Source organism: Pagrus pagrus, assembly GCF_965226575.1.
Source record: "Pagrus pagrus genome assembly, chromosome: 22".
Classification (NCBI taxonomy): Eukaryota; Metazoa; Chordata; class Actinopteri; order Spariformes; family Sparidae; genus Pagrus; species Pagrus pagrus.
In genome coordinates, this window is record NC_140204.1 from 9,180,870 (window position 1) to 9,205,622 (window position 24,753).

At 41.6% G+C, this 24,753-nt stretch overlaps 3 protein-coding genes across 4 annotated transcripts; 2 read left to right on the plus strand and 1 right to left on the minus strand.

The window, feature by feature from the left end:
• Positions 1 to 6,006: 6,006 nt before the first annotated feature.
• rpl34 (ribosomal protein L34) lies at positions 6,007 to 9,132 on the plus strand. The gene is made up of 5 exons (XM_084344916.1): positions 6,007 to 6,048; positions 6,507 to 6,578; positions 6,699 to 6,798; positions 8,677 to 8,780; positions 9,003 to 9,132. The coding sequence occupies exons 2-5, from the start codon at positions 6,514 to 6,516 to the stop codon at positions 9,085 to 9,087; spliced, it is 354 nt and encodes a 117-aa protein (XP_084201042.1). The 5' UTR covers positions 6,007 to 6,048; positions 6,507 to 6,513; the 3' UTR covers positions 9,088 to 9,132.
• An 823-nt stretch (positions 9,133 to 9,955) lies between these two features.
• Positions 9,956 to 11,719, plus strand: ostc (oligosaccharyltransferase complex subunit). The gene is made up of 4 exons (XM_084343829.1): positions 9,956 to 10,178; positions 10,600 to 10,693; positions 10,822 to 11,019; positions 11,102 to 11,719. Exons 1-4 carry the CDS (start codon positions 10,040 to 10,042, stop codon positions 11,118 to 11,120), a joined length of 450 nt encoding a protein of 149 aa, XP_084199955.1. The 5' UTR covers positions 9,956 to 10,039; the 3' UTR covers positions 11,121 to 11,719.
• A 1,690-nt stretch (positions 11,720 to 13,409) lies between these two features.
• On the minus strand, positions 13,410 to 23,241 carry etnppl (ethanolamine-phosphate phospho-lyase). Of its 2 annotated transcripts, XM_084344101.1 has the most exons (13): positions 23,162 to 23,241; positions 22,389 to 22,507; positions 21,765 to 21,924; positions 19,826 to 19,900; positions 19,596 to 19,689; positions 17,451 to 17,567; positions 16,428 to 16,510; positions 15,829 to 16,054; positions 15,038 to 15,192; positions 14,842 to 14,931; positions 14,329 to 14,459; positions 14,099 to 14,169; positions 13,410 to 13,944 (listed from the first exon to the last, which is right to left on the minus strand). In XM_084344101.1, exons 1-13 carry the CDS (start codon positions 23,218 to 23,220, stop codon positions 13,843 to 13,845), a joined length of 1,482 nt encoding a protein of 493 aa, XP_084200227.1. In that variant the 5' UTR covers positions 23,221 to 23,241; the 3' UTR covers positions 13,410 to 13,842. The 2 variants fall into 2 exon arrangements, with proteins under 2 accessions (XP_084200227.1, XP_084200228.1); XM_084344102.1 differs by lacking the exon at positions 22,389 to 22,507 and having other exon boundaries at positions 23,162 to 23,231.
• Positions 23,242 to 24,753: the final 1,512 nt, after the last annotated feature.

The window sequence follows — 24,753 nt, forward strand, 5'->3', positions numbered from 1 at the left end:
CGGCTGTTCTGTCAAGCTGATTATAACGAGGAGAATGAATGAATGAATGAACACGTACTGTAAGCAGGCTACTGGCTGATAGGAAGCATTACTTACGCAGTGCAAACAGATGTAGACTGTCTTCTTTTGGCTCTGGACGGAGCAGCTTTTCAAAGTGCTACAAAAATAACACTAGTGATGTCATCGAGGACAGCTTGAGACATGAACGTTTACACGTAAAGCCTGCATTATAAACCTGAGGTGTGAGGCTCGAAAGAAGAAAAGGAGGATCCAGAATTTTGGAGCTCGACTAAAACATGTTGATAATTGGTTGTTGAAGGGTTTTTGAATGAGTATATTGTATATTATAATGAAGTAGCGCTGCAGAGATGTCCTGGCTTGTAAATCTTGTTCTCCAGATATAAGAAAACATGTCATGACGTCATGATTTTGAAGTGAAAACGACCATTCCCACTAATCGTGAATCATCATTTCACAGTTTAAGCACATTAAGTTTTGATCAAGAAGACTGAAGATGAAATGCCAACAGAACAGTCCTTCATATCTTATTGCAGCAACAGAAAAAAAAGCACAAATCAAAGTTAGAAGTCGTTACAAAGGTCTGTCACAGTTGCTGACCCATTTGTTGAAATTGATACATTTAGCTTTATGAGCACTTGCATCCGATCACTACACATCGTCGTCACAGAGCGCGCTCTGAGCCCGGGACCCCGGCTCTTCAAATTAGATCTGTCAATATTTTTGCCTATCAAATGAGATCCCATTCAGGCCGTCAGCTCTTTTTACAACAATGGCTCGCCAGTGCACACGCAGCCTCTCCTCCACACCGCCGCACTGCCCACTCCTGATCTGGCTGCATTTCCAGCATAAAAGTGATGACTGGTCACAGGTCATGTGGGTTGTTGTGGGGAGGAAGGGGGTCTGGACGGGTGATGGTGGCAGTTGTTTTGATTTGTCTGAAATCTGTGCTCAGACAAAAAACAACAGAAATTTCCATCCGGGCCCTGCCTCCACCCCCCCGCACCCGGCCCACCCTCGCTTTGGCCCGGCAGCTAAATCCGAGCCTTTGTGTCCCACATAGTTGTATGGATTTGTCAGCAATGGGGCAGGGGCAGTGGGGGGTAGATAGAGTGATGATAACCAAGCAAGTTTTTCCGGTGAAGAGGGAAGGACAATTGACTGAAGCAAGGTATAGAATTTGCGCCATTAGACAAATTATTTTTTATTAATACCTAACGCCAAAAGCTGTCTTGTCCTGTAGACCAGGAAAGTAGTGAAATTGGAGAGACCCAAGATAAGCTTTTTCTAAGAGACTTGCTCCGGATTAGATGTTTAAAGCCTCATATTAGCAACCCCCCCACCACCACCACAAGTCTGTACAAAGAGGCTTGGACAGACCACCTGCCCCTTAGGAAAATGTGGTCAGCAAAACAAAAGGGGCACAAGCACCACCGGGATGCTCAGGTAGTAAATAGGGAATCAATGAGGCTCTTAAAATGGCTGAGTAAATGTCTTCAAAAGACAAATGGTCTGTCTCTGAGTTATAACACAAAAGCAAGACTGCTCAAAGATAGAGTGGGAGAGGCCATTTTGGCTGGAAGCCGAGGGGTGGATGGGAATATTCAATTTTAGCAGTAGTAGCTCTAAAGAGATTAACGAATTAATAATCCACAGGCCGGTGTGATCAGTAAGTGCTGGAGCTGATTAGATGTGAGCGGAGAGTGTGAAAGTGAGACTGATGCATGAAAATGTATAGTTCAATACAATTCATCCTCAGGGGAACATGAATGTTTCATGGCCAGCCATCCGGGCTTTGTTGAGACTTTTAACAAATAAGCCCTTGTTACTATTAACTAACGCATAGTACAAGGACCTTAATATACAACGTTAACCAAAAAGTCATGGCAATGGCGCTAGCTTGGCTAAATACCAACTACTTGTAACTTTAAATGATCAAATGTAAACTGCTCTAAATAACCATAAAACAACAACTAAACAAACTAAATACCAAATGAATGAATAAACTGAATCAACAAACTGACCTTAAAGCCAAGGACGACACAATGTCATACTGTTTTACCTTGTTTATATGTGGCAGACCCTGCCACCTTTCTAGCTTCAAACAGTGTTCTGGGGACCTTATTTTCCTCTGAGAACAGCTTGTTTCAGAGTTTGTATTATTACCTCATTAATATTATACATTTTTCTGAGTTTTAATTTCTTTGAATGCCCCTTTAAATGACACTTTCTTAAGTGGATCTCTCTGCTGGGGTCATGAGCTCAGTTTGTTATAATCCAATCATTTGTGCCTTCGCTGACCTTGCAGCATTTAACCATTGTATGACAGCACTAATAAGGACAAAGAGGACAAAAGAGTCGTATTGATTATGTTGATGAAGGCGATTTCACGTGAAGGTTTCAAGGATCACGCAAACCACAACAACAACAACAACCCGACACCAGAGCATATTTTTCTTTGGCCGTTATCTGTCATTGAGAAGTCTGATGTGACGGAAGACAGCATTGATACAGGATGTGTGCTGCATTATAAGGTTAATCCTTGTGTCAACAGGCCCGCAGATGGGCTGACCTGCTGGGCTGCGGGGATGAGGTTTTTTTGCTGTGGGGCAGGAGAAGAAGTTGGAAAATCACCGCTGTCTGTCTGGACAAGACGAGCAGGAGGGAGGAACGGGTGAGCTTGGGCAAAAACCCGACGACTGAAAAAAAAAAAAAAAAAGAAAGTCAAAAAATGTTTCATGCTCTGATGTCATTAGGAAGGCGAAAGCAGAGCTGTAATCCTATTTTAATCGCAGTGGATTTATTAAACAGGAGCAGCAGGTTTAAATCTCAGCAGATTACACAGAAGGCCCAAGGAGATGTGGAGAGGGGGGGTCGGACAGGCTTGCGTAATCAAGTGCACTTAAGGTGATATGGTTCATCTTTGACGAGGCAGGACTGATTGAGAGGGAGGGGCTGTTTGTGTCAGATGGCTGTACAGTAAATAAAATGTATCCAAAATGAGCAAACATCAAGAATTTATTGGTGTTTTGTTGGGTTAAGATCTAAATTAAATATTCCACTGAGACGTCTTGTAGAATAATTACTTCTGACGAGATTAGGACAGACTGCCCGCAGATGTTACTAATTATTTGGACGTCTGCGTGCGCCCCAGTGTCTCTTGGAGTGGCCGCAAATCTCCTTGGCACCCTTTGTAAAAGGACCTTGATTCTCGTGAAGAACGGGTTAATCCCAGGTCGCCTCACATCTGGACTTAATCAAATCAATCCCATCGCAGAACATGTTGAACAAGCTCAGACCTCCAGAGGTCAAGCGGCGATAAAAAGTTTCCAACCGCAACGCAATGACGGTGTGTGTAGGGGGTATTCGTGTGATGATTGTCGCACATTCATACAAAATATCTTGGGAAAAAATGACCGCATCTGGATGCTGATGTGTGTAACTCAACATCAGGAACTTTTCCACAAAATGCCAAAGCTCTTAATGTCTCTGTCCCATATTCTCGCTGGACTGTGTTGTCTCCGACACAAGTCATTGGACTAATTGTGAAAGACGACATGTTTATTGTAAGAATAGTATCAAAGAATGTCAGACTTCATTAAGTAGCATCATTTATTAGTGTAACTGTAACGCAACATTTCCAGGTTGACTAATGAATCTCTGACAATAAAAGAGCGCGAGTGAACTTTTCACCGTCAGACACAAAATCCAGCCCAGAGGCAGTTCTGACTAAGTTTAGCATAAAACCAGACAGTGAGTTTCATGCCCTCAGAACGGATGCGTCATGTGCCAACACACTGTACCGAGCCTCGTGTTGTCGCTGAACTTTGCCTTTGCCAAATGCCTCGTCTAAAAGGTTGCCAAGCTCACCATCTGTTGGCTGAGCTTGGCAAATGTCTGTCTGTGACACAGCACCTCTTTGAAAGGGAGCCATTTTGAGCTATTTCTCTCCTTTTAAGAGCGACAGTGTGTATGATGCAGATATAGTATTTGGATATTGGTTGTCTGCAGGCATGCATGGCGTGATTTCTACACAAGATTTCTGCCGCAGTGTATCATTATGAAGTAAATGTTTATTGCACAATGTAATGGATATAAAGTATGAAACCATCAGCGTTTACATTGGTTCCCTATAAACCCGACGTGACCCCCCATGAGTTACTATCATTATCATTTTTATTATAGACTAAATGACTGAATAAACTCATGTTTTGGCCCGTGTTGTTGTGATTTGCGGCAGAAACGATCCAGTTGTCTTTGCGACAGCGGCGCCGACAATAATACCACTTGGAAACGCTAGGGGGTAGAGTTATCTGTTGCCACTTTGAGATGACTTGTGATAAACTGAGCATTTTCAAAGGAAAACTTGACCCCCTGTTGAATTTATACCCCAAACGAATAGAGGCAGCGTAGAACCAGAGTAGCCGCTAACTGCTGCTAATGATGTTTGCTCAGATAACTGTGCAGCCAGCGGTCGTGTTAGCTGGCTGCCTGGACCGGAGACTCAGACCGCCAGAAAGTGTGTCGACGTTGTTTACTGTCATATTATCACCTCCTAAAGTACAAAGTGGCTAGGGGCTAGCTGGTTAGCACGCTAACTTCGGTAGATATCTCTGCAACACAAGACAGTGACGTCTTTGACTGTTATTTCTTCACACTCTACTCTTAATGCTAGTTAATATTTGAATGTTTTGACTAAAATTCTTACATACTGCACCTTTAAAATGTTGCTTCACCAGACATGGGGAGCATGTTTACAATTGCACAGTGTTAGCATTAGCATTTCCATGAATGTGTGCATGTTATTCTTCAACAATTTACCTTGATGTCTGCATCCCATCCAGAGTGTGAGGGACAGACTACTCACAACACAAGTGGCACACCACTGCTGCCATCTACTGGACAACCCATGCATCGTTTTCATGTTGCAAATAAAACACAGGCTACCCGTGTGGTTAACAGTCACCTAACCTGCTATTTTGAATGTTTAAAATGAGTCCCCGTCGAGGGTTTGGAGAAATTAACTCATAATAGGCCTTCTTCATGCCAAAAAATTAGACTTGTCAAGCAGGAAAAACACAGGTGCAACTCATTACATTAATCAGAGCTGTTGTTTTAGATGGGCGGGTACGTCAGCAGGCAAGCAGGTTCAATATAAATAGAAGGCGTTAACATTTTCAGTTACACCTGTGCTTTTCCTGCAGGGACAAGTCAAAACAAGACTTGAAGGGCTTTAGTCAAAATATTAACAGTTTGCAAGAGTGATGTGTCGATTGTTCTAGTCTGATTCATTCCAGAGCCTGAGATAGATTTATAATTAGCTTAAACAGCTGCTTGAAAAGATAACAATTTACCAGGAAATATTAAATCAGATATGGTGATCACTGGAGGTTTTAGGGATCCACTCACCAGAATGAACAGGTGGCAATGTGTCACATCTTCAGTGTGGACTTCTAGAGAGTTTGGCAGAACCTGACATTGTTCTTTGTTCTTTAACAGATAAATTAGGCCTATGTAATGAGTGGCAAAAATATGAGCTTTAATGTTTTGGTAGGTTTGAAAACAGATGAATCACATAAAATAAGGATGTAACATAGACCCACCAAAATAAAAGACTTCAACATCAAACTGAGAAAAGCTGCAAAACCAATCTACAAGCAACACAGGCTGATAAACGTGTGTGTGCCAGTTTACATGCAAGTTAAATGTTTGAATCTTGAATATAGCCAACTATATTTGCTAATTATTTAAGAGACTAAGTTCACAGTAGATTGGGTAAATGCCATCTATAATGTCTATTTCAAAATAAAAGTAGCTATTAACTAAATCAATTCAAAGATACTTGTCATTAACATTAGTTTCCACTTAACAACAGCAGAATTACACATCATATAATTTGTTTCATTGTTTCAGATCTGTGTCGTAAAAACGGAACTCCAGCAGGGGGCAGTCATGAAACAGCCGGCATGGGGGAACTTTAACCTGTAACACCCGCCTTCCTCCTTCCTCTTCCGGTTACCGCGACAGCAGGTATGGCGGCTCCCTGTTTTCCTCTGAAACATTACAATTTGATAATCCAATGTAATCCTGTGTTTAAAAAGAAAATATCATCGATTTCAAGTTGAGATAACACTTACAATAACTTCCTGCCTCTGAAGTTGTGATTATTTTATTATTTAACGGTTTTTCCAAGACGATTTAAAGATGCCGTTCCTTGGTCCCGATGGCCGCTATCTGAAGCCCACTAAATGTGAGAGCCTTTGCTAACAACCACGCTGAATGTGTGTTTTCACACGGAGTTAGGTTATATATAAGATTCACCCTCCGTATAATAAATGGTCACTTAATTCGCTCAATGTTTTGGAAGTGAACGTGAGTGTTAGCCGGTGTCACTAACATGTTGAGGAGCAGCAGCGTTAGCACGGCTAGCAGGGTTAGCATCCTAGCATCATGCTCCAAAATAACTGAATATTGCGGTCTGTTTTCAGCTTCAAGATGGTGCAGCGGCTGACTTACCGTCGTAGGTTGTCCTACAACACTGCCTCCAACAAAACCAGACTGTAAGTGAACGTCTTATGGCGTCTCTGTCATTTCACCTGCTTGGAAACAGACACCATTGCTACTTCATGTATGAGCCTGTTGTAAGTTTGTATGCGTCTTTTCCCCGTGTTGTTCTGCAGGTCACGTACACCTGGTAACCGTATCGTGTACCTGTACACCAAGAAGGTCGGCAAAGCTCCCAAGTCGGCATGTGGCATCAGCGCAGGAAGACTGCGTGGAGTAAGTAAACCTATTAAACTTTGGTGAAGGCTCCTTCCAAGCATGCTGTATATGTATGTATGTCTGTGCATGCATATGAAGTCTATGGAGCTGACTGTATTAATCGTAAAAGTCAGCTGTAGATGATCTCTGTTTGTGTCTGATAACTTTGCCCCAACTATCTGTAAGACAGTGCAGCTTCATCGTGTTTCTCCCCAGGAATCCTGACGTTAACTTTGAATTTGCAAGTTAAATGAATGGATAGATGGATGTGTTTCGGCACTAAATTGATAGGATGGATGAACACAGCTCCCATACCTCGATGTCTAGAAAAAGGCTGGTCTTCCCCTGTAAACGCGTGTAAAAACATACTAATACTTAACAGCATGTCAAACCATTTCAGAGAAGCTAATCTAAACCATGTGGTGTCATTCATTAAAAAGGTCTCATGGTCACTTTTGAGGTTGTAAATGAATCATTGACACAAGTCTTTTACCAAATGCGTTGCTTCTCATCCTCATTTAAGTCGGAGTAATGTAATTGCCTATTCAACAACATTTCACTGAACTTGAAAAGTTAAAACATGGCCGAGATGTCACTTTTTGACAAATGAATGAGTAAGCCTCCCATTTTTTGTTTTTGGGTTTGTGCTACTGTGGGACCGAAGGCAGGCCAAGTGATGTTAACCCATCGCCTGTGTATGCATTGGTACACTTCATTTAGGAGCTGATGAGGATTTTTGTTGTGATGCTAGTTTACATGCCCTTTTTAGATTACTCTGAAGACTTACTTTGGCTTACAGAAAATGCCCTTAGTGAGCAAGAATTGGAAGTTAATTGTAAACTGTGCTTGAACATCACATCATAGATTGCAAAGAATAAATCTAGCAGCTGTATATATCCAGATGTGGAATTTTTAGATGCAGTTGAAAATAACTATTTTTAAACTATAGGGATGGGACAGTAAGGGAGATGTCGTGGATCATGAAAAAATAGGATACATTTATCCTGGTGAATTTCCATTGTCAGGTTGATCATCACATGAATGACTCGATAAAGCTCTTCAGGTTGCGGACAGTCCTACATAGATTTCTTACCATGGCTCATGTTATGGATTGTCCATCATGTCCCCACAAAAAAAATGTAATCAGATGTGTGGAAATGTGTTCAATACCTTCAGTTTACACTCCTATCTCCGTTTGCACAATATTCTTTATTAGCAAAATGTAAGGTCAAGTGAAGTATGTTTCAGTGCCACTTTAGAGTTTTAAGCACAGTTGATTATCTGGAGAATATTGTGAAATGCATTTATTTTGTCCAAATTTTAAGTCACATGTCTACACAACTAATTTACTATTACACGTAAAAACAAAGGTGTCTTAATTTTCCTTGAACGCTTTGCTGTAGAGAAAGCCTTGCAAACAAGAAACTTTAAATCAGTGGAGAACTGCAAGTCTGACCTCATTATGTGGATACATCTTCTTGGACTTGTGTTACAGGTCTTTTCTTTAATTGCCAAATTACCACTCAGAAAGGATGAGAGAGTAGGTCCATTTCTCAGAGGTGCACGGCCAAGACATGTTCCTTGACAAGTCAAATACGATCCGAGCAGAGTGCTGCTCTAGTGTGGTAAAATGAAATTGCATATTAAAAACCTGGTGTGCTTCTCAACTACTTAAGTGGCAGACGTATTTCTTTGCCTTTGGTTACAGAGCAGGCTGCTCCAATCCTTATTTCAGGATGCCTGTAAATGTTTCTTTGCAGCCTCCAGAGTTTAGTTGTCTGGATTGGTCCACTGTATTTAAACGTGTGTAGGATAACTTTCCATCAGTTGTGGTGGTAATTCTCAAGTCAGTTCACGTTGCCTGTGGTCTCATTATGGTCCTGTTCTGTCTTGTAGATCCGGGCTGTTAGACCTCGGGTTCTGAAGAGGCTCTCCAAGACCAAGAAGCACGTCAGCAGGGCCTACGGAGGCTCCATGTGCGCCAAGACTGTGCGTGACAGGTAATAGAAGCATTTCCTTTAATTTCCTTTCTTGACGGGAAATGAACGACACTAGCGTTTGCCTTGATAATAATGTTGACAAAGTGTCTACTACTGCTATTCACAAGTTACCTCATCTTTTAATTGATTGCATGGATAAGAGAAGACGACAGTCATTGACACTGGTGTGAGTTGAAGGGCTAATTCATTGTGCCTAAATCTTCTCTTTGCTTTCATTCTCAGGATCAAGCGTGCTTTCTTGATTGAGGAGCAGAAGATCGTCGTCAAGGTGCTCAAGGCACAGGCACAGAGCCAGAAATCTAAGTAAAATGTGTATTTGTATTGCCACAATAAAAAATGACAAACAAATCCATTTCCTGTTGTGATTTGCAATCCTTTGGTGCATCTAAATGAAAAGGGAGGGAATGTGACTGGAGGTTGGATATTTGAAAGCCATGTAACAGATAAATAAGGATATTGACATTTTGCCTCAAGTGACCGTTTTTAAATGAATTTTCACACACTAAAATTTCAAGTGAGAACGAATACCAAAGATACCTTTCTGATTCTTAAGTGGGTATTGGTGTCTGATTATAACCCTTAAGGACACAAACACAATGAAAGCGTGGTACCCTGATGTACAATACAGTACCATACATGTATATTTTAATGCTGTGAGAGTGGACTGCAAAATCCCTGATGTGAATTAGAATAAATTTGTCATCATGTAATGGAGACATTTCATGTGTCCATAGTGAAGCAAGATGACCATGAAGAAGCAAGCTACGTAGTATATCAATGTTTTCTATACAATATAAAACGTTCAAATATACTAAACTGGACCTAATGAGTGAAAATACATAATTAGGAATTAATCAGTGTTGTGGTCACACATGCTAATTTGATAACAGCCATACTCAAAACAATGATCTATTGTTTTATAATACCAAATAGTCCTGATAGTAAAGAACAGTGACGTTTCATGTTACTGTCTCTTTAAGATGACGTCACGCTCAGGCCTTGCCAAAAAAGAAGTTGTAAAGACATTTATTTATTTTATTTACGTTTATGTTAGTATCGGGGAATATTTTGCTTAAAATGGCACCTCTCACTTTCATAAATAAAATAATATAAATTAATTAAAACGTCTTGCAGAGAGGATAGACTAGAAAAAACAACAACAACATGTACTTCCGGGACACGTCAACAATCGCTGCTCAGACGGACCTCAGCCAGCGTCAGCAGCTGTACTGCAGAGAAAGGACGTTTCTTCACACACCATGGAGACTTTATACAGTATACCGTTTGCTGTGCTGGAGTGTCCGAATATAAAACTGAAGAAACCGTCATGGCTGCACATGCCGTCGGCTATGACCGTGTATGCGGTCGTTATCGTGTCCTACTTTCTCATCACAGGAGGTAAATGGCTCCGCTAAGGCTAAGCTAACGTAAATGCACGACTGCTAGCTTGTTAGCGTTAAACCTAGACTGCGTCAGCGCATTATTTAGAGTTAAAGCTCACTCGTGTGTGGCTGGAATAATGTCAGGTATTGTAGGCTTTGGTTGCATTTGTAAATTAGACTGCTTGACGTTAAGGCTAGCATGCACGGAGTTAGCATAGTGGCTACTTGAGGCTAACTTGGCTTTAGCTAGCACAAGAAACAAGTTGAATGCGTCTTGATTTCACGGTTATTTGCCACTCAGAAGTGGTGAACATCCACCAGTAACGTTAGTGGTGGAAGAAATGTTAAACATGATCAGTTTTTGATTGATATGCTCAACGTAGCTCAAGGTCTGTCATCTTCTGACTGATTTCTTCTCAACCTTCTCCACATCATAGGCATCATCTATGATGTTATTGTAGAGCCCCCAAGTGTGGGTTCAATGACTGATGAGCATGGACACCAGCGGCCAGTGGCCTTTTTGGCATACAGGTACGTCATAAGATCATGAGCATCTCAACAAACTGCAGCCTGTTGGTGATAGTCACCTCAGATAGTAATGGTTAACTTTAAACCTCACTAAGAAATGCATAACTAATGTAAGTGCATCTGTTTTCCAGAGTAAATGGGCAGTACATTATGGAGGGACTGGCTTCCAGTTTCCTCTTCACGATGGGAGGCCTGGGCTTTATAATCCTGGACCGCTCCAACGCCCCGAACATTCCCAAACTCAACCGCTTCCTGTTGCTCTTCATCGGCTTTGTCAGCGTCCTCCTCAGCTTCTTCATGGCCAGAGTGTTCATGCGCATGAAGCTGCCGTAAGTCTTCGCGTGTAATATTTATTTCAACTCCAGTCTGCAGTTCACAGAGTCTTATCTGATTAATCTGTTGTCTTTTCAGAGGATACCTCATGGGCTAAACGAGCACACTGAAGATGATTTCGATGGACAGAGGACGTCAAATGCGTGGGAACCCCAACAGGCAGTTCAACTAAAATTATCGATAAACTTGACCTTTGATATAATCAACATCGACTCATGACTGAAAGCACTGACCTTCTAGAGAAATTATACCCAGCTGCACTGACAGTCTCTCACTGGCATTGTCTCATCTGTGTTCAGTGACTTCCCTTTTCTTCTCCTTTTCTCTTAACTGCCTAACAAAGAGGAACACATAGATCACTGTTGAAGACACATCATCTCCAATTTTGTCATGTTTCGTTTCTTTATTAGAAAACCTACAATAGCCTGGTCCATCTTTAGCACACTTGAGTAATTTAATTACACTAAAAGGAGCTTGATGTACCGTGCAGCAGGTGAAATTTCTCTGGAGGAGGACAAGAAAAGGAAGTTGCTGAACACTGCTGGCATGGAGCCACTCATTTGGTATCGGGGGGGGGGGGGGGAGTCCAAATAATGTTTAAGTTGTTTGTTTTTGTAAAGAAATCATTTAAAATCGCCTTGAACCCGTCACAGTTGCATTTTTGTACAAGGGTGTGAAATAAATCTTCTTTTCAGAGCTTCTTGCAGTCGCCCATGATTTACAAATGTGTTGAGTGCTGGATTGGGCAAACACCAAGATCAGTATCTACATTTTGTGACCTGATTGCATAGACAGTCTTTGGGAGATGTGAACACGACATAAGCATTGCAGTCTGCCTTCCTGAAGGTGGCAGCATAGACGTACCAGGCAGTAGAGAACAGCAATGAGCTTCTTCACACTAATACTTCATGGATATAGAAAAGTCATGCTTATATATGCTGGGTGCTGTGATTATTTATAAGTGAATAACAGATTTCAAGGTTTAAATTTCCACATAAATGAGTTACCAAGGACGGGACACCATCAGGGGACAAAAGGCAGTTGATCATGGCACATTTTAAACCTGTATTCTGGTGGAGGGGGTGTTGCAGGATTGCTTCATAACTTCCTTCATTGTGAATGATGATTCACATGTTTTCACAGCTGTGGGTGTGCAGACATAAAACAAATAGCTCATTGTATTGAAATAGTTTATCCATACATGAAGTTATAACTGGGCTCTGCTTGGGTGTTTCTCCTGTGTCGAGAGCAAGTCGTGACTCCCTGCTCATTGCTCTTAGGGACTTAAAAAGGGGCACTATGTAGTTTTGAAGTAGAAATTCAAACTCTGATTTTAAAATGTACAATATTAATGAGGTAATAATACAAACTCTGAAATGTTTATCTTTTCCATAACTGGATAAACAAGCTGTATATACCATATTAAACGATGCCCATGGCTCCATCCCCTGTGCAGCGTCCATCAGTTTCTGGTTTATCCTTCCCCAACTTACAGGCAGAAATTAAAATCTGCTGAGCCTGTTGGTCAAGACTGAGGAGACGGACCAGCGAGGCAAAGCTGGCCTGTTGTGACTGCACGATCTGAGGAAGAGTTCACTCACACTGTGACATGTCATAACAGCTTTTGTGAGGATGTTTGTGCCAACTGAAACTCCGAGCACATTGAACAACAAAACCTTGTTTACAGCTAAACTCAGGCAGCTTGTCAGGCCGTGAAGGCTATGCCTAAGCCTACAGACGTGGTGACAGAATCCTGTACAACCAGGCCAAAGACACCGACACACTTTTACTGAAGGTTCGATGAGCCGACATCCGCACACCGCAGTCATCCAGTCTTAGGAAACGTCACTGCAGATCCACGACATCCTGGCCACAACCTGTTCAAACGTAACCCTTCACAGTAAAAGAGCCAGACGACAAGAGAGAGATAAATCAAGGCATACTGCAATCAGGAAGTAAATGGATGTACAAATTAGAAGTAACCAGAGGAGGAGGAGGAGGAGGAGGAACTATTGCACATCCACCAGGAAAGCCTTCAAAGTGCAGTACCTACAACTGTCAACACATCATTGATGTGATCTCTTATCATAAAATATGCATTTAAACACACAGGCTGTAAGGAGTCTAGAGAGTGACTAAGCCCTCTAAAATGCACGTGACAAACTCAGTTTTTGGTCCAGTCTCTGTTAAGGAGCAGGGGAACAGTGGTAAATAATTGCTGACTTGTCAAACAGCGTTCACGTTTGTTTGTTTGTTTGTTTGAGGCAGACTGGAAGATATGCTGAAGCCTTACAGTCAGTGCAGCCATCATGTATGTTCTACATGTGCTTGGCAGAGATCGTCCTCATGGATCAACGAGCAAATATCACACACGCTATTTTTTATACAGTATTTTTATTCAATGCAAATAGATTCACCACATAATACTTATTTGCTTTATTAAAATTATGATTCCCTGAAAATCATGGTCAAGTAAATGTTGGCATACATTACATTTAAAGGAATATGCAGGTTTTGTAGCACGGTAACTCGCACAATTAAAGGAGGTTTTCCGCACCAACGTTAAAGCTAAATAGGCTTGTAATAAAGGATTCCTACATGTGATTAAAAAACATAATACCTGAGCAGATACTGCAGTCTCATAGATACACAGTACATTTTTATCATTATCATAACATTTTTCATTAGGTTAAATGCTAAAGGCACTTCACTTTTTAACCCAGCGAGCTCCATCGCCTCCAAAGTTGATGTTGTCTGCTGCGGTTACTTATGATAAAGTGTTGTCACTGTACAGCCGTGACTCTTGTTTGTTAGCAGCGTTATCTCTTGTGGCGCTTGGTTTGCTGAGGATCTCCCGGACTTCTCCCTCTGTTGAGTATTAACCCACTGTGATACTGGTGTCCATTTTCCTCAGCTGGCAGCTTGAAGTTGAAGAGAGAACGTTGAAATGAAAATCAAGGAAGTTTAAATCTTGTCTTTTTTTATATTTGCCTCCTTAAGACAAGTGATCCGATCTAATACACGAGAGCTTTGGTCCAGAAACTTGTTTAAAATGTGGCACAGAGTCACACTTACCTTTCTTTTGCTGCTATCACTCTCTGCATTCGATGTGTTGTGCAACTTCAAGCCTAAGGCGTCCTCAAGTTCTGTAAACAGATACGATAACACACATGATTGAGAGCTCTTTCAGCGACAGTAGGCTACCATTACACACCTTGATCCTTTTAAATAATGCACAAGCCAGAAAGATGACGGCGTGTTCCAACACCACGGAGAGAAAAAGGACCGGGGGAGACGTTAAGCACCTGTGAGAATGTGGTCGATCTTCTCCACCACCAGGTCGGCGTCCTCCGTGGTGAAGCACAGGGGCGGCTTGAATTTGAGCACATTGCGATGAGGTCCGTCAGCACTGAGAAGGATGTACTGTTCCTTTAGCCTGGGACGAAACAGGAATTATTCCGCACTCTGTATCAAGTATTGTGAATGAGAGCTACAATGAGCGGCCTAAAATATTACACACAGAAGTGCATGTGCTGCTGTTCAACTTCATTATCTCACCGCACGTTGATAAACCTTTTGTGTGACATGAGAAGGCTATCATAACACCGGGGGAACTTGTTGGTTTACTTCGTAGTAATAAATTGTTGAAGCGAGGTTGCAGAGGAAGGGGAATGCTGCAGAGCAGTAAAATCAAAGCTCTTTGTTTTAAAGGTGTAATTCGTAAAATATGGCCAAAACTCACAGGTGGCTGGAAAAGACAGGGGGCAGCAATACTCTGGTCATCTTACAAAGACACTCATCCCAGATCTTACACTTACTTATATATGACTTCTTGGGCTTCTGCTGTAGCAGGGGTGAGCTTCAACCTGTCCTTCACAAGCTCCAAGCCAACAAAGAGGCCGCGACCCCTGCAGGAGCGTGACAAAACATGTTCTGGATGGATCATGGTAATTTACACCAAATGAAATCTAGCCTTTATAGTCACATTCATACTGTAACTGTGTGGTTGCTGACCTGATATCACCAATCAGCGGATGCTTCTCTTTCTGCTCCTCCAGCAGGTCGGTCAGGTATTGGCCCACTCGTAGCGCATTTCCCTGGAGATCCTCTTTCACAATCACGTCTAGTACGGCCAGACCGATGGCACACGACACTGGGTTACCGCCAAACTGAGAAATTCAAGACCCGCACACAGAGGAAAGATTATACCGAGGTTGGGTTTACACCACCTCGGAAATCAGCTGCCTGATCATCAGGATGACAGGCTGCTCAGAAGCACTGAATACATAACAGACATGCAATGTAACAGAGTCAGCAATGTGTTTTTTTGTTTATGCCAAATCTATAGATTAAAAGACAAATAACTGCTTAAAACACACTCAAAGTTTCAGTATATGACTGGAAATATCCAAACTGGCTGAAAATCAATTCAGTATGAAAGACAGAACTCTTAAATTTTGTATTATTATCCCAATTTCTTTTTTACTTTCACAGGAAATAACTGTCATCTGAGGCCATCAATGAAAAAAAAAGGCTTGAATGGAATGTATTTTTCCCCATAATGTGGAAAGCAGCTGTGTCGATATGCTTGATAAATTTAGACGACAGCTTAATGCCAAGCGGAGATTGGGTCGGTGCCATTTCTGGTCAATGTGGGAGCATAAGGAAAGATCGTATCTCGTGCTTTCTGCCATCTGCCTCTGCAGTGTTGTGTAGATTTAAATAGTTAACAAAAACTTGATATTTATATTAACCAACATATTTGCATATTTATGGGTGGTACAAAAGGAAATTACTGCACTTACTGTATTGAAATACTCCATTCCTGATAGAGCAAAGGCCTCTGCCACCTCTTTGGTCGTGACCACACAGGACATGGGGTGTCCGTTGCCAATAGGTTTTCCCATGGTGACAATGTCAGGCACAAAGTCCGCTCCCTGGAGCTGGAACGCCCAGAAGTGGGTGCCCACGCGCCCGAAGCCCACTTGGACTTCGTCGGCGATGAAAACACCTCCAGCCTGGCGAACATGTCTGCAGAGGTAAACCCTAGTTCGTTGCTCATTCTCTTGATAAGGCACACACCCACAAACATGCAACAATAAATAAGACGCAACGCGCTAGACAGGTTTGTCTATACCCTAGCGGCTCTGAAAAAGAACACAAACAAAACAATGACGTGCATTAATCATCAACTCAGCATTCTGGTGCAGCTGCCTTAAGTAGTCTTTTTAGGTTTGTACATTTGTTCAGTGCTTCAACTGTTTCTTGCAGTGCAAAAACATTTACATCCAGGACATGTTGGGCATACAGTTAATCATGCCGCTCTCCTTATTCGGTGCCGGTAAGATGATTGTGAAAAGTATGAGCATGATGAGTGAATCTCTGCATTAGTTTGGGTACGTACTCTGCCACTTGCTGGAAGTAGCCCACAGGTGGAATGACCTGCCCGCCACAGCTCTGCAGTGACTCAGCAGTAAAAGCAGCAATCTGCATTAGAGAAAAACAAATCAGGTCTATTAATCTAAAACCAGACCCGTAAACTGGAGAAGAGGACGAGCTCTGACATCTTTGAACCCATTGACCTCCCTCTTTCATAAGTGTGTTACTTTCAAGCTGGCCGTGCACAAACAAGAGAGAGGCAGTCACGCAATACTTGGAGATGAGTGTTAATGTAGGTCACTGTCTTGACAGTAGGGTTCAACATTAAATCACATACATTATGACAAAAAAGGAGCTCCTTCTGTCAATTTTGGCTTCCTCCTGACTGCAAAAACATCTGTCAGAGAGCATTCTGTACAATCTCTGAGATGTAAATCCAGTCCCTCTCGTCACTGCAAGCATGGACATGCGCTTCTGTTTTTTCAAGCTTTCCAACATCTGATTATTTGCCAACAAGCTTTCACGCCAAAGAGTTCATCCCATCTACTTCACACTTGGCAGGTTTGTCGCTGAGGACCCAGGGAGGTGCGCTGTCGAATTTGATGCAATTTAGACACACGACACATTCAATATAGATAAATCTTGAAATAGCCGAAGCTGGGCTGCATGATCCCTCTCACGTGATGTCACGGGGAAGCAGACATAAACATAATGGAGATGAGAACAGCTTGCTGTAGTAACGCGTTGCAGTGAGAAAAAAAACAACTGCAGAAGGTTAAATTTGTCTGGATGAGTGAGGCGACACAGTCAACACTGGTTTTCTATCCTTCAGGGAGAACTGGTCCTGATATGTAAAGCTGAAGAGTTTAATGAATAATAATGCATCATATGTCATATTTTTAAACAGCATGTTTTGACGGGCACCGCGCTAGACCTTTAAAAAGACAGTAGAACAAGTTATACAAACATTTCTGAGGTTACTGAGGCAGCATAAGGTCGACCTCACTTTGAGTTAACATAACACAAACATACCAAAATCAAACTGTACCTTTCCCCCTTTTCCTTGGACTCTGTGTATTATATCTTTGACGTCATCTGCATACGCCTTGGCAGGGTTAGGGTGATCTGCTCTGTATTTGCCTCTGTACACATCTGGACTGGGAGCCTGTATAGGGGGACAAGACAATCACACAAACAACTTTAACTTAAGCTAAATCGACTTGCTTTTAAAAAAAAGATCTAATATATAGTATTATTATAATATATGAACTTGTCTGCTGTGATTGCACTTGTGCCTCAGCAACCCAACCCAAGCAGTGTAAATGAGGACACCCTTGTTGAATGACATATGTTATCATGAAAGTCTTATCACCTAGCATGTAACCATCTTTCCAGCGTTGTCCTTGAGCATTATCAGTTTGCGTATTGAGGCAAACAGGTCTGATGCAGTTTCTACAGTATGTGCCTGCGCTCTATTTTTCAACACATAGAGGCTGCTGACACCTATGCAAGGGGTTATGTTATATGAATGGCAAGTCTCTCTTGAAAGATTGTCTTGATACAGTAAAGTCAATAATCACATAATCAATAACAAAGTCTCAAAATGATGTCCTTATAGAGTTGTTAAGGTCACTTGTGAACTCTGAGTTTCAGAGTCGTTAGGGCCACTTGTGAGACTTTGACCCAACCGGTCTTCATGTGGGTCGTTAGGGCTAGGTGGGCCCGGGTGTGAACGGGTGTTAAGTTGTCTGGGGAGGTAACTCGGTTCTGCAGATGGTTGTCCCAGTCTGACATAGATGGATTCTTTTACGCCTCTTTCAAACCATCTGTCCTCTCTGGCAAAGATGTGGTAGGCTGCTTCTTGAGTAAAGATAATGGGGAAAAAAATGCAAATGCATCCGTTATTTTAATTATTAGGAAAAGCAAGTCACACAGTGAGAAAAAATAAATCTTATTTGAATACTATAATATTCTTAGTGTTAAAACACTGTGTCATTATCTCTTTTTGTCCGAACGGGCTTGTGTTCATCTGAAGGTTTACGTGAGGATATGTGATCAAAAGACACAGCAGTTTAAGAACTGACAAGTAAACTCATGAAAACAGGAACAGAGCAGCCCAGACACACATGTTGGTCAACTAGTGAATTACCAATATCCCAGCCACTGTTTGATTCCTTGGTGCTAGCCCGTTAGCAGAGTAGACTGAATTGCCGCACCTTCGGCATGTAACACTAGAGCTGAGGATTCCACATGTTGCCATATCGAACTACACCGAGGTGATCGAGAAACAGAGTGCACAGACTCACATAACACAGAGCACGAAGGGCTGCGGATGATTATTTTTAGCTTGTCCGCTCACAGACTGTTCACTCTAGATAGTGTGGTTTAAATGTTTTATTTTTTATTCGACATTAAAAGGTCCAGTGCCTGAGATTTAGTGGCATCTAGCTGTGTGTCTGCAGATTGAAACCGACTGAATACCAACCTCCCCTGTGGTGATCACTCTAGAGCCACTGATTGGTTTATCCATTCAATGATACTGCAGAAACATGGCTGTGCAACATGGTGGACTCCACCACTCTGGTGCTACACTAAAGAAAACGATTGCCGATTGAAATGGTCAAATCATCATAATTTATATTGTTATATAATATATATATTTATAACACTTAAAGCCAAAGAGAAATTTCACAAACATCAAATATTTATCTAAATGAAGACGTTTCAGGAATTCGATTTGCCTGCAGTTCAAATAAAGGAGCTGTAAAATCAGACCACTGATGACCTTGGTGAACATTTTCAGTGGTGCATTCAGACTACGTAACTTTCCTGTTCTGCCTCATTCCAAAGACACTTTTCTAAACAGAGCGCAGAGTTCAGAGACTCTGCAGGTAGATTTTAAATCACTGTCAGGTCTCTTTAAGCATCTCACCATGATGTGTGTGATTTACAATTAGTTTGAGTTATTTGTGAATTTTCAGATGAGGATGTCTTCTTTTCTTGCCCTGTTGAATAGGTCGTAAAAACTACTCGTATTTCCTCTCTTCTTTTCTTATCCACGCACACACACACATACATATGTGCATGTACTGGAGTGAATCCTCAGTAGCCTGTCAAAGCCCAGTAGTGCAGCTTGAGTCATGGTGTTTTAATAGTGTGCAGGCAGGCCGACAGGGAGAGAAAAAGCACTCACCACATGGACAAATTGGTTCTGCTCAGCGTCTGACAGCTGGTGGAACTTATAGGGGCTGATGTCAATGAGCGATGAGACATGGCCGTGGTACGCACTGCAAACAAAGCACACACAGGCCTTGTTGCTCCTTATTTTGATTTCTCGTCATTAAAAAAAATTAATAATCTCTGAATAAAATGACATGTGCACCAGCTGTTTTCCAACAACAACCAGGCGGTAGTAGCACATACTTTTCCAGCGTGATGATGTCTTTGTGGCCTGTGTACTGCAGCGCCAGACGAAGCGCCAGGTCGTTGGCCTCGGAGCTGAAATTCACAGGGGCAAGGGTTACTTTGAGTTACTCAGTCACCACAAAATACACAGGTGAAGCCGTGGATAACGCTAGCACGTCAGTCACTGTTTGATGTTTTACTTCCCATTATGAGGGCCTGTAAGATGACATATATTCATTAATACAGGTGAATAGAGATAAAGCTTAATTATGCATGAAGATCTCATTTAGATACTCAAGCTATTCCTCTGCCAAATATGTTTTTCTTTACTTTGCTGTGTGTATGAAATCACGTCCTACCCTACGTGTGCACACAAACGTTACACGCCCTATGTGATTGTTAAATAATTTACTGCAAATCATGGGGATTGTTAAGGCGCTATAACAGCCTCCTCACGAGAGCCTGACCGATATATCGGTTGACCGACATTGGCCCGTCACAGGTGTAATTAAAGAGGATATGTGCAGCTGTAAAAAAAAACTTTTATTTAACTGATTATAAAGCGGAAAAGATGTTTGGGTTTTGTGTCAAGTATCCCGCCTCTGTTACATATCGTTACCACAAGTGTTTGACAACCACATTTGAGGGAGTGCCGCAAAAAAATCTTTGTGTATCAGTCACTGTATCGTTATCTGAACTTTTTTACTCCCTTTCTTGGCTCGGTCGGGCTCTACTCCACACCTCTCTGAGGGCTTTGCAGGATTTTGTGCTCATTTAGCCTCAAGAACATTAGCAAGGCATTGCAGTTCATCTCTGGGGATTGAGGCCGGGGCTCTGTGCGGGCCAGTCAAGCTCTTTCCGCACCAAACTCGGAAAAATACGTTTTTTTTAATGGACCTTGTCCAGTTCACATGGGCACTGTCATGTTGCCATAAGAAAGGGCCTTGCCACAAAGTTGGAAGTGCAATATTGTCTAAAATGTTGTTTCCTTGAAGTAGAATTAAGGGGCTCATATTATATTTATTGTATTTAGTATATATTCTCCCTCTTGTCTTTTGTGTGTAATCTGATTGCTCATAAACTTTAATACTGTTGTACAGACAGTATAAATCCTTTGCAGTGATAGCTTGACTGTATTGTCACCTTTACAACTTCTCCCACTGTAATTATTTCCCTGTGACTGATAAAAACTCAGTCTGGCACTGAGTGTGTATGGATCATTATCTACAACATTATTACCCTGGATCTAGATGATTCCTGTTCGCACTCTGGCAAGTGGTGTAAATTAGTAACCAGAGCAGACTGGTCCAGTTTAATGTCCAAAGCTGGGCATGCATTGTATAATGCTCCATTACTTTTGTCGGGAAGTCATGACACTTCAAGAAGATGTGACAAAACAGCTTTATATTGAAGTACTTTAGAGCTGCAGAGATGTTCTGGTGTCCATGTTTGTTTGGTACAGACCATAAACAAATGTCACATCAGCATGATTTTAACAGGTTTTTTAACAGTTTTCAGTGAGAATGAAACTTGTGGTGTTTGAAAATTATAATTCCCACTTATTGTGAATCATTTTGCAAGTGTAATATCTGTCAAAATAATTGCAATGTGATTTTTTTACTATATCGTGCAGCCCTCAAGTAGAATTATATTGTTGCAGCATAACCATCACAACTGAAATGTATATAATCAGCAGGAGGCTTTTCCAAAGGAGAGTCATCCACTGCACATATAGTTTTTTGTGCTGTTTCCTCTTGAGTACACTAACATAACAGTCATACATGTCTGGACTACACCCTTTGATCCAGCCCACCTCAGGCTAGAGTTCAAGTAATTCAACTAGATAAGACACAAATTATGATACTAAATGCAACTGATCCACACCCAAAAAAACAAGTCTGGCCAACCGCCTCGGTGCGTTTGTTGTTTGAGGAGCACGAGAAATGTGCAGACATACCCAGAGTTGACGAAGTAGCACACAGATAGCTTGTCGGGAAGCGTGGCCTGCAGCCGCTGGGCGTACAGTACGAGGTTGTCGTGCAAGAAACGCGAGTTGGTGTTGAGCAGTTCCATCTGCTGAGCTCCCGCCTTCACCACGTCCGGGTGACAGTGGCCCACTGAGGAGTGGAAGAAAAGCGATGAACGCAGGATTAGAACTGGTCCTCACGTTCAGGACAAAAACAAAGTCATCCGACTGTAATTTGAGGTCAAAACATACCATGACAACTGATATTAAAGGCGCATAATTGGAGGCCATATGCTGAAATTAGAGAGTGTTGAGTGAGGTAATGCAGGAGATGGACATTCCTGTCTGCCTGCAAAGCCTGCAGCTTATTGACTTTTGACTACTTGTATGTTCCATGACAACATTGTAAAGCAGTTTGTCAAGTCCTCAAAAACAACACCTCTAACTTCCATATGTGGATGGCAGCCTTACACGTATATGTAAGAGGGAACGGATCTGTTGGGTTCTTACGTTTCGCCATTTTTGACGGAGGCGACGACATAAAAGAGGTGCGAAAAGAAACCTGATTTACAGAGCTCCGTGTGTGTTTGCATGCACGAGTGTAACTGCGTTTACCATGAGCCACGTTGTTGATGCAGTCCAGATAGCGCTGCCCTTTTTCGTCGTACATGTACTGGCCTTTGGCTTGCACAATCTTGATAGGGTCATGGCCGAAGAAGATCTTACAAGATGGCCTGCAGAGGAGCTAACGTTAGTGCTCCAATGTGTGAACATAATATTAATAACGTAATAATAATAATGATAATAATATTTACAATATTAATGAGGTAATAATCCAAACTCAGAAATATAAATTTTTTCGATAACTGAATAAACAAGCTGTTCTCAGAGGAAGATCAGGTCAGAGCACTGTTTGAAGCTAGAAAGGTGGCAGGGTCCACCACATATAAACAAAGTAAGACAGTATGAAATTGAGTTGTCCTTTAAGGTCAGTTTGTTTACACATAAACTCTTCTTCACTCTTTTCTTCTGATTTAAATGTCTTCCCCAAAACTACATAGTGCACCTTTAACTGAGGTTTTTTGTGTGTTTGTGTTTGTACAGTGGTAATGAACAATATATTAAGGCTGTAATTGAACTCAAAGTATCACAAGCTGTAATGCACACTATCCTGCTACACATAAAGTACTGTACTGTACTGTACTGTAAAGTACTATAAAGTACTGTGCGTGTTTCCAAGTGTATCAAATCAAAACTGAATTCGGTTGCACTTTTATTCGCAGCATTCAAATAGCTTCTTAGCTACAAAACTCGTCACGGACTAACTAATTAATAAATAAAAGTGTGTTCACAAAATGACAGTTGGTGTGTTGTGGTGCTTGTCTTACCCAATGTGCTTCTTCCTCAGGTCCAGCGTCTTCTTCTTCTCCAGCTTCTCCGCCGACATCCTGATGTTGCTCTCCTCCTCGCTGACTGACAGATTAGCTTCATCTGCTCGAGCTCAAGTAACCCGGCTCGAGACGCGCGCGCGCGCACTCACACACACTCACAGTGCACACTGACAGCTCGCGCGGCTCTCTCGTGCTGCCACCTAGCCGGCACGTCACAGCTGACAGCTGTGAGAAACAACTGCTCGATGATAATGGATTACTGTCGAGCTGCTCTGAATTCCTTCATACTGTTGGTATCCGTGACACCCCGGAGCAGTTTGCCACAGTTATGGCTGCCATTACTTCTGCGAGTTTAACTGAGAAGACCAGTCTGTTTACCGGCACTTGACCCCAAGATGACCTCAATAGTTAATCAAATAAAATGTTATGCATATAAATCACAATCACATTCCCCTCAGTGGGTTTTACAATCTGTACAGCCAGCGACACCTCCTGTCCCAAGACCGGCCACACAAGATAATTAGCAATAATTATAATAATAATAATAATAAAAACTCCTTCTGTTGTTTCATACTGGTCGAGGTTTGTTTATAACTTGAATTGGGGAAATATCTGGAATATCCTTACTGGTAAAGTAAGGGAGGTTTCTTATATATGGTGATGAGATATGATCCTGCTGGCCACTTTCTTCTGAAGTCTGAGAAAGACATCTGAAATGTATCCAGACACAATGCTGCTGCACCTGTTCTGTCAATGTCCCTACACCACCACCACCACCAACAACAACAAGAGTAATAAACAGTGCCATATCCACAAAGCTAATTTTAGCCACTTGAAAACCTCTATAGTATTTGAAAAGGAATCTAAGCCATCTCTGATTTAAAACATAAGAAAGCTGCACTTTTTATCTCCTTTCGACACCTGTTGAACAGGACTAACAAGCATGGTGGACACCTGGAGAGAGTCTGCTTTCTACATTCATGTCTGTCGTTTAACTGGCTGGTATTTTTCAGCCGTTGTACGTTAAATTTGTTTTAGCTCAATAAATAATAAATGAACAAAGGACGAGTATTTGGCCATATTATTCTTGGCCCGTGCAGAGTTGGGATCCTCTGTGTTCATTAATAGGTTACACATGATAGAAGCAGTGCAACTCAAGAACAAGTCAGGCTGAGAAATAAATGTCTGACCATGTAGATAATCAGTTCCAGAAACTCTGGGTGACAGTCAGAAATATTTATCTTTTTTATAACTGAATAAACAAGCTGTTCTCAGAGGACAGTATGAAATTGTGTTGTCCTTTATGGTCAGTTTGTTTATTCAGTCATGGAAACAAAGAGATTTTGTTTAGTTTGTTTAGGCATAAAAAATAAGGGAAAAAGACAGAAAATCAAATTTTCTACAATATGGAACATTTAAGTGCTCGTAAATATACTTTCTGGTTATTAGCTGCAGCTTTTATAACAAAGACCATAATATTAGTGATGCAAGACAAGGACGATCAATAAAGGCAAGACTGCTGTTAGATGTATTTGAAAGACTGTGTTTATTTGGCTCCAACAGTACAGTCATATGAAATGTCATCTTGA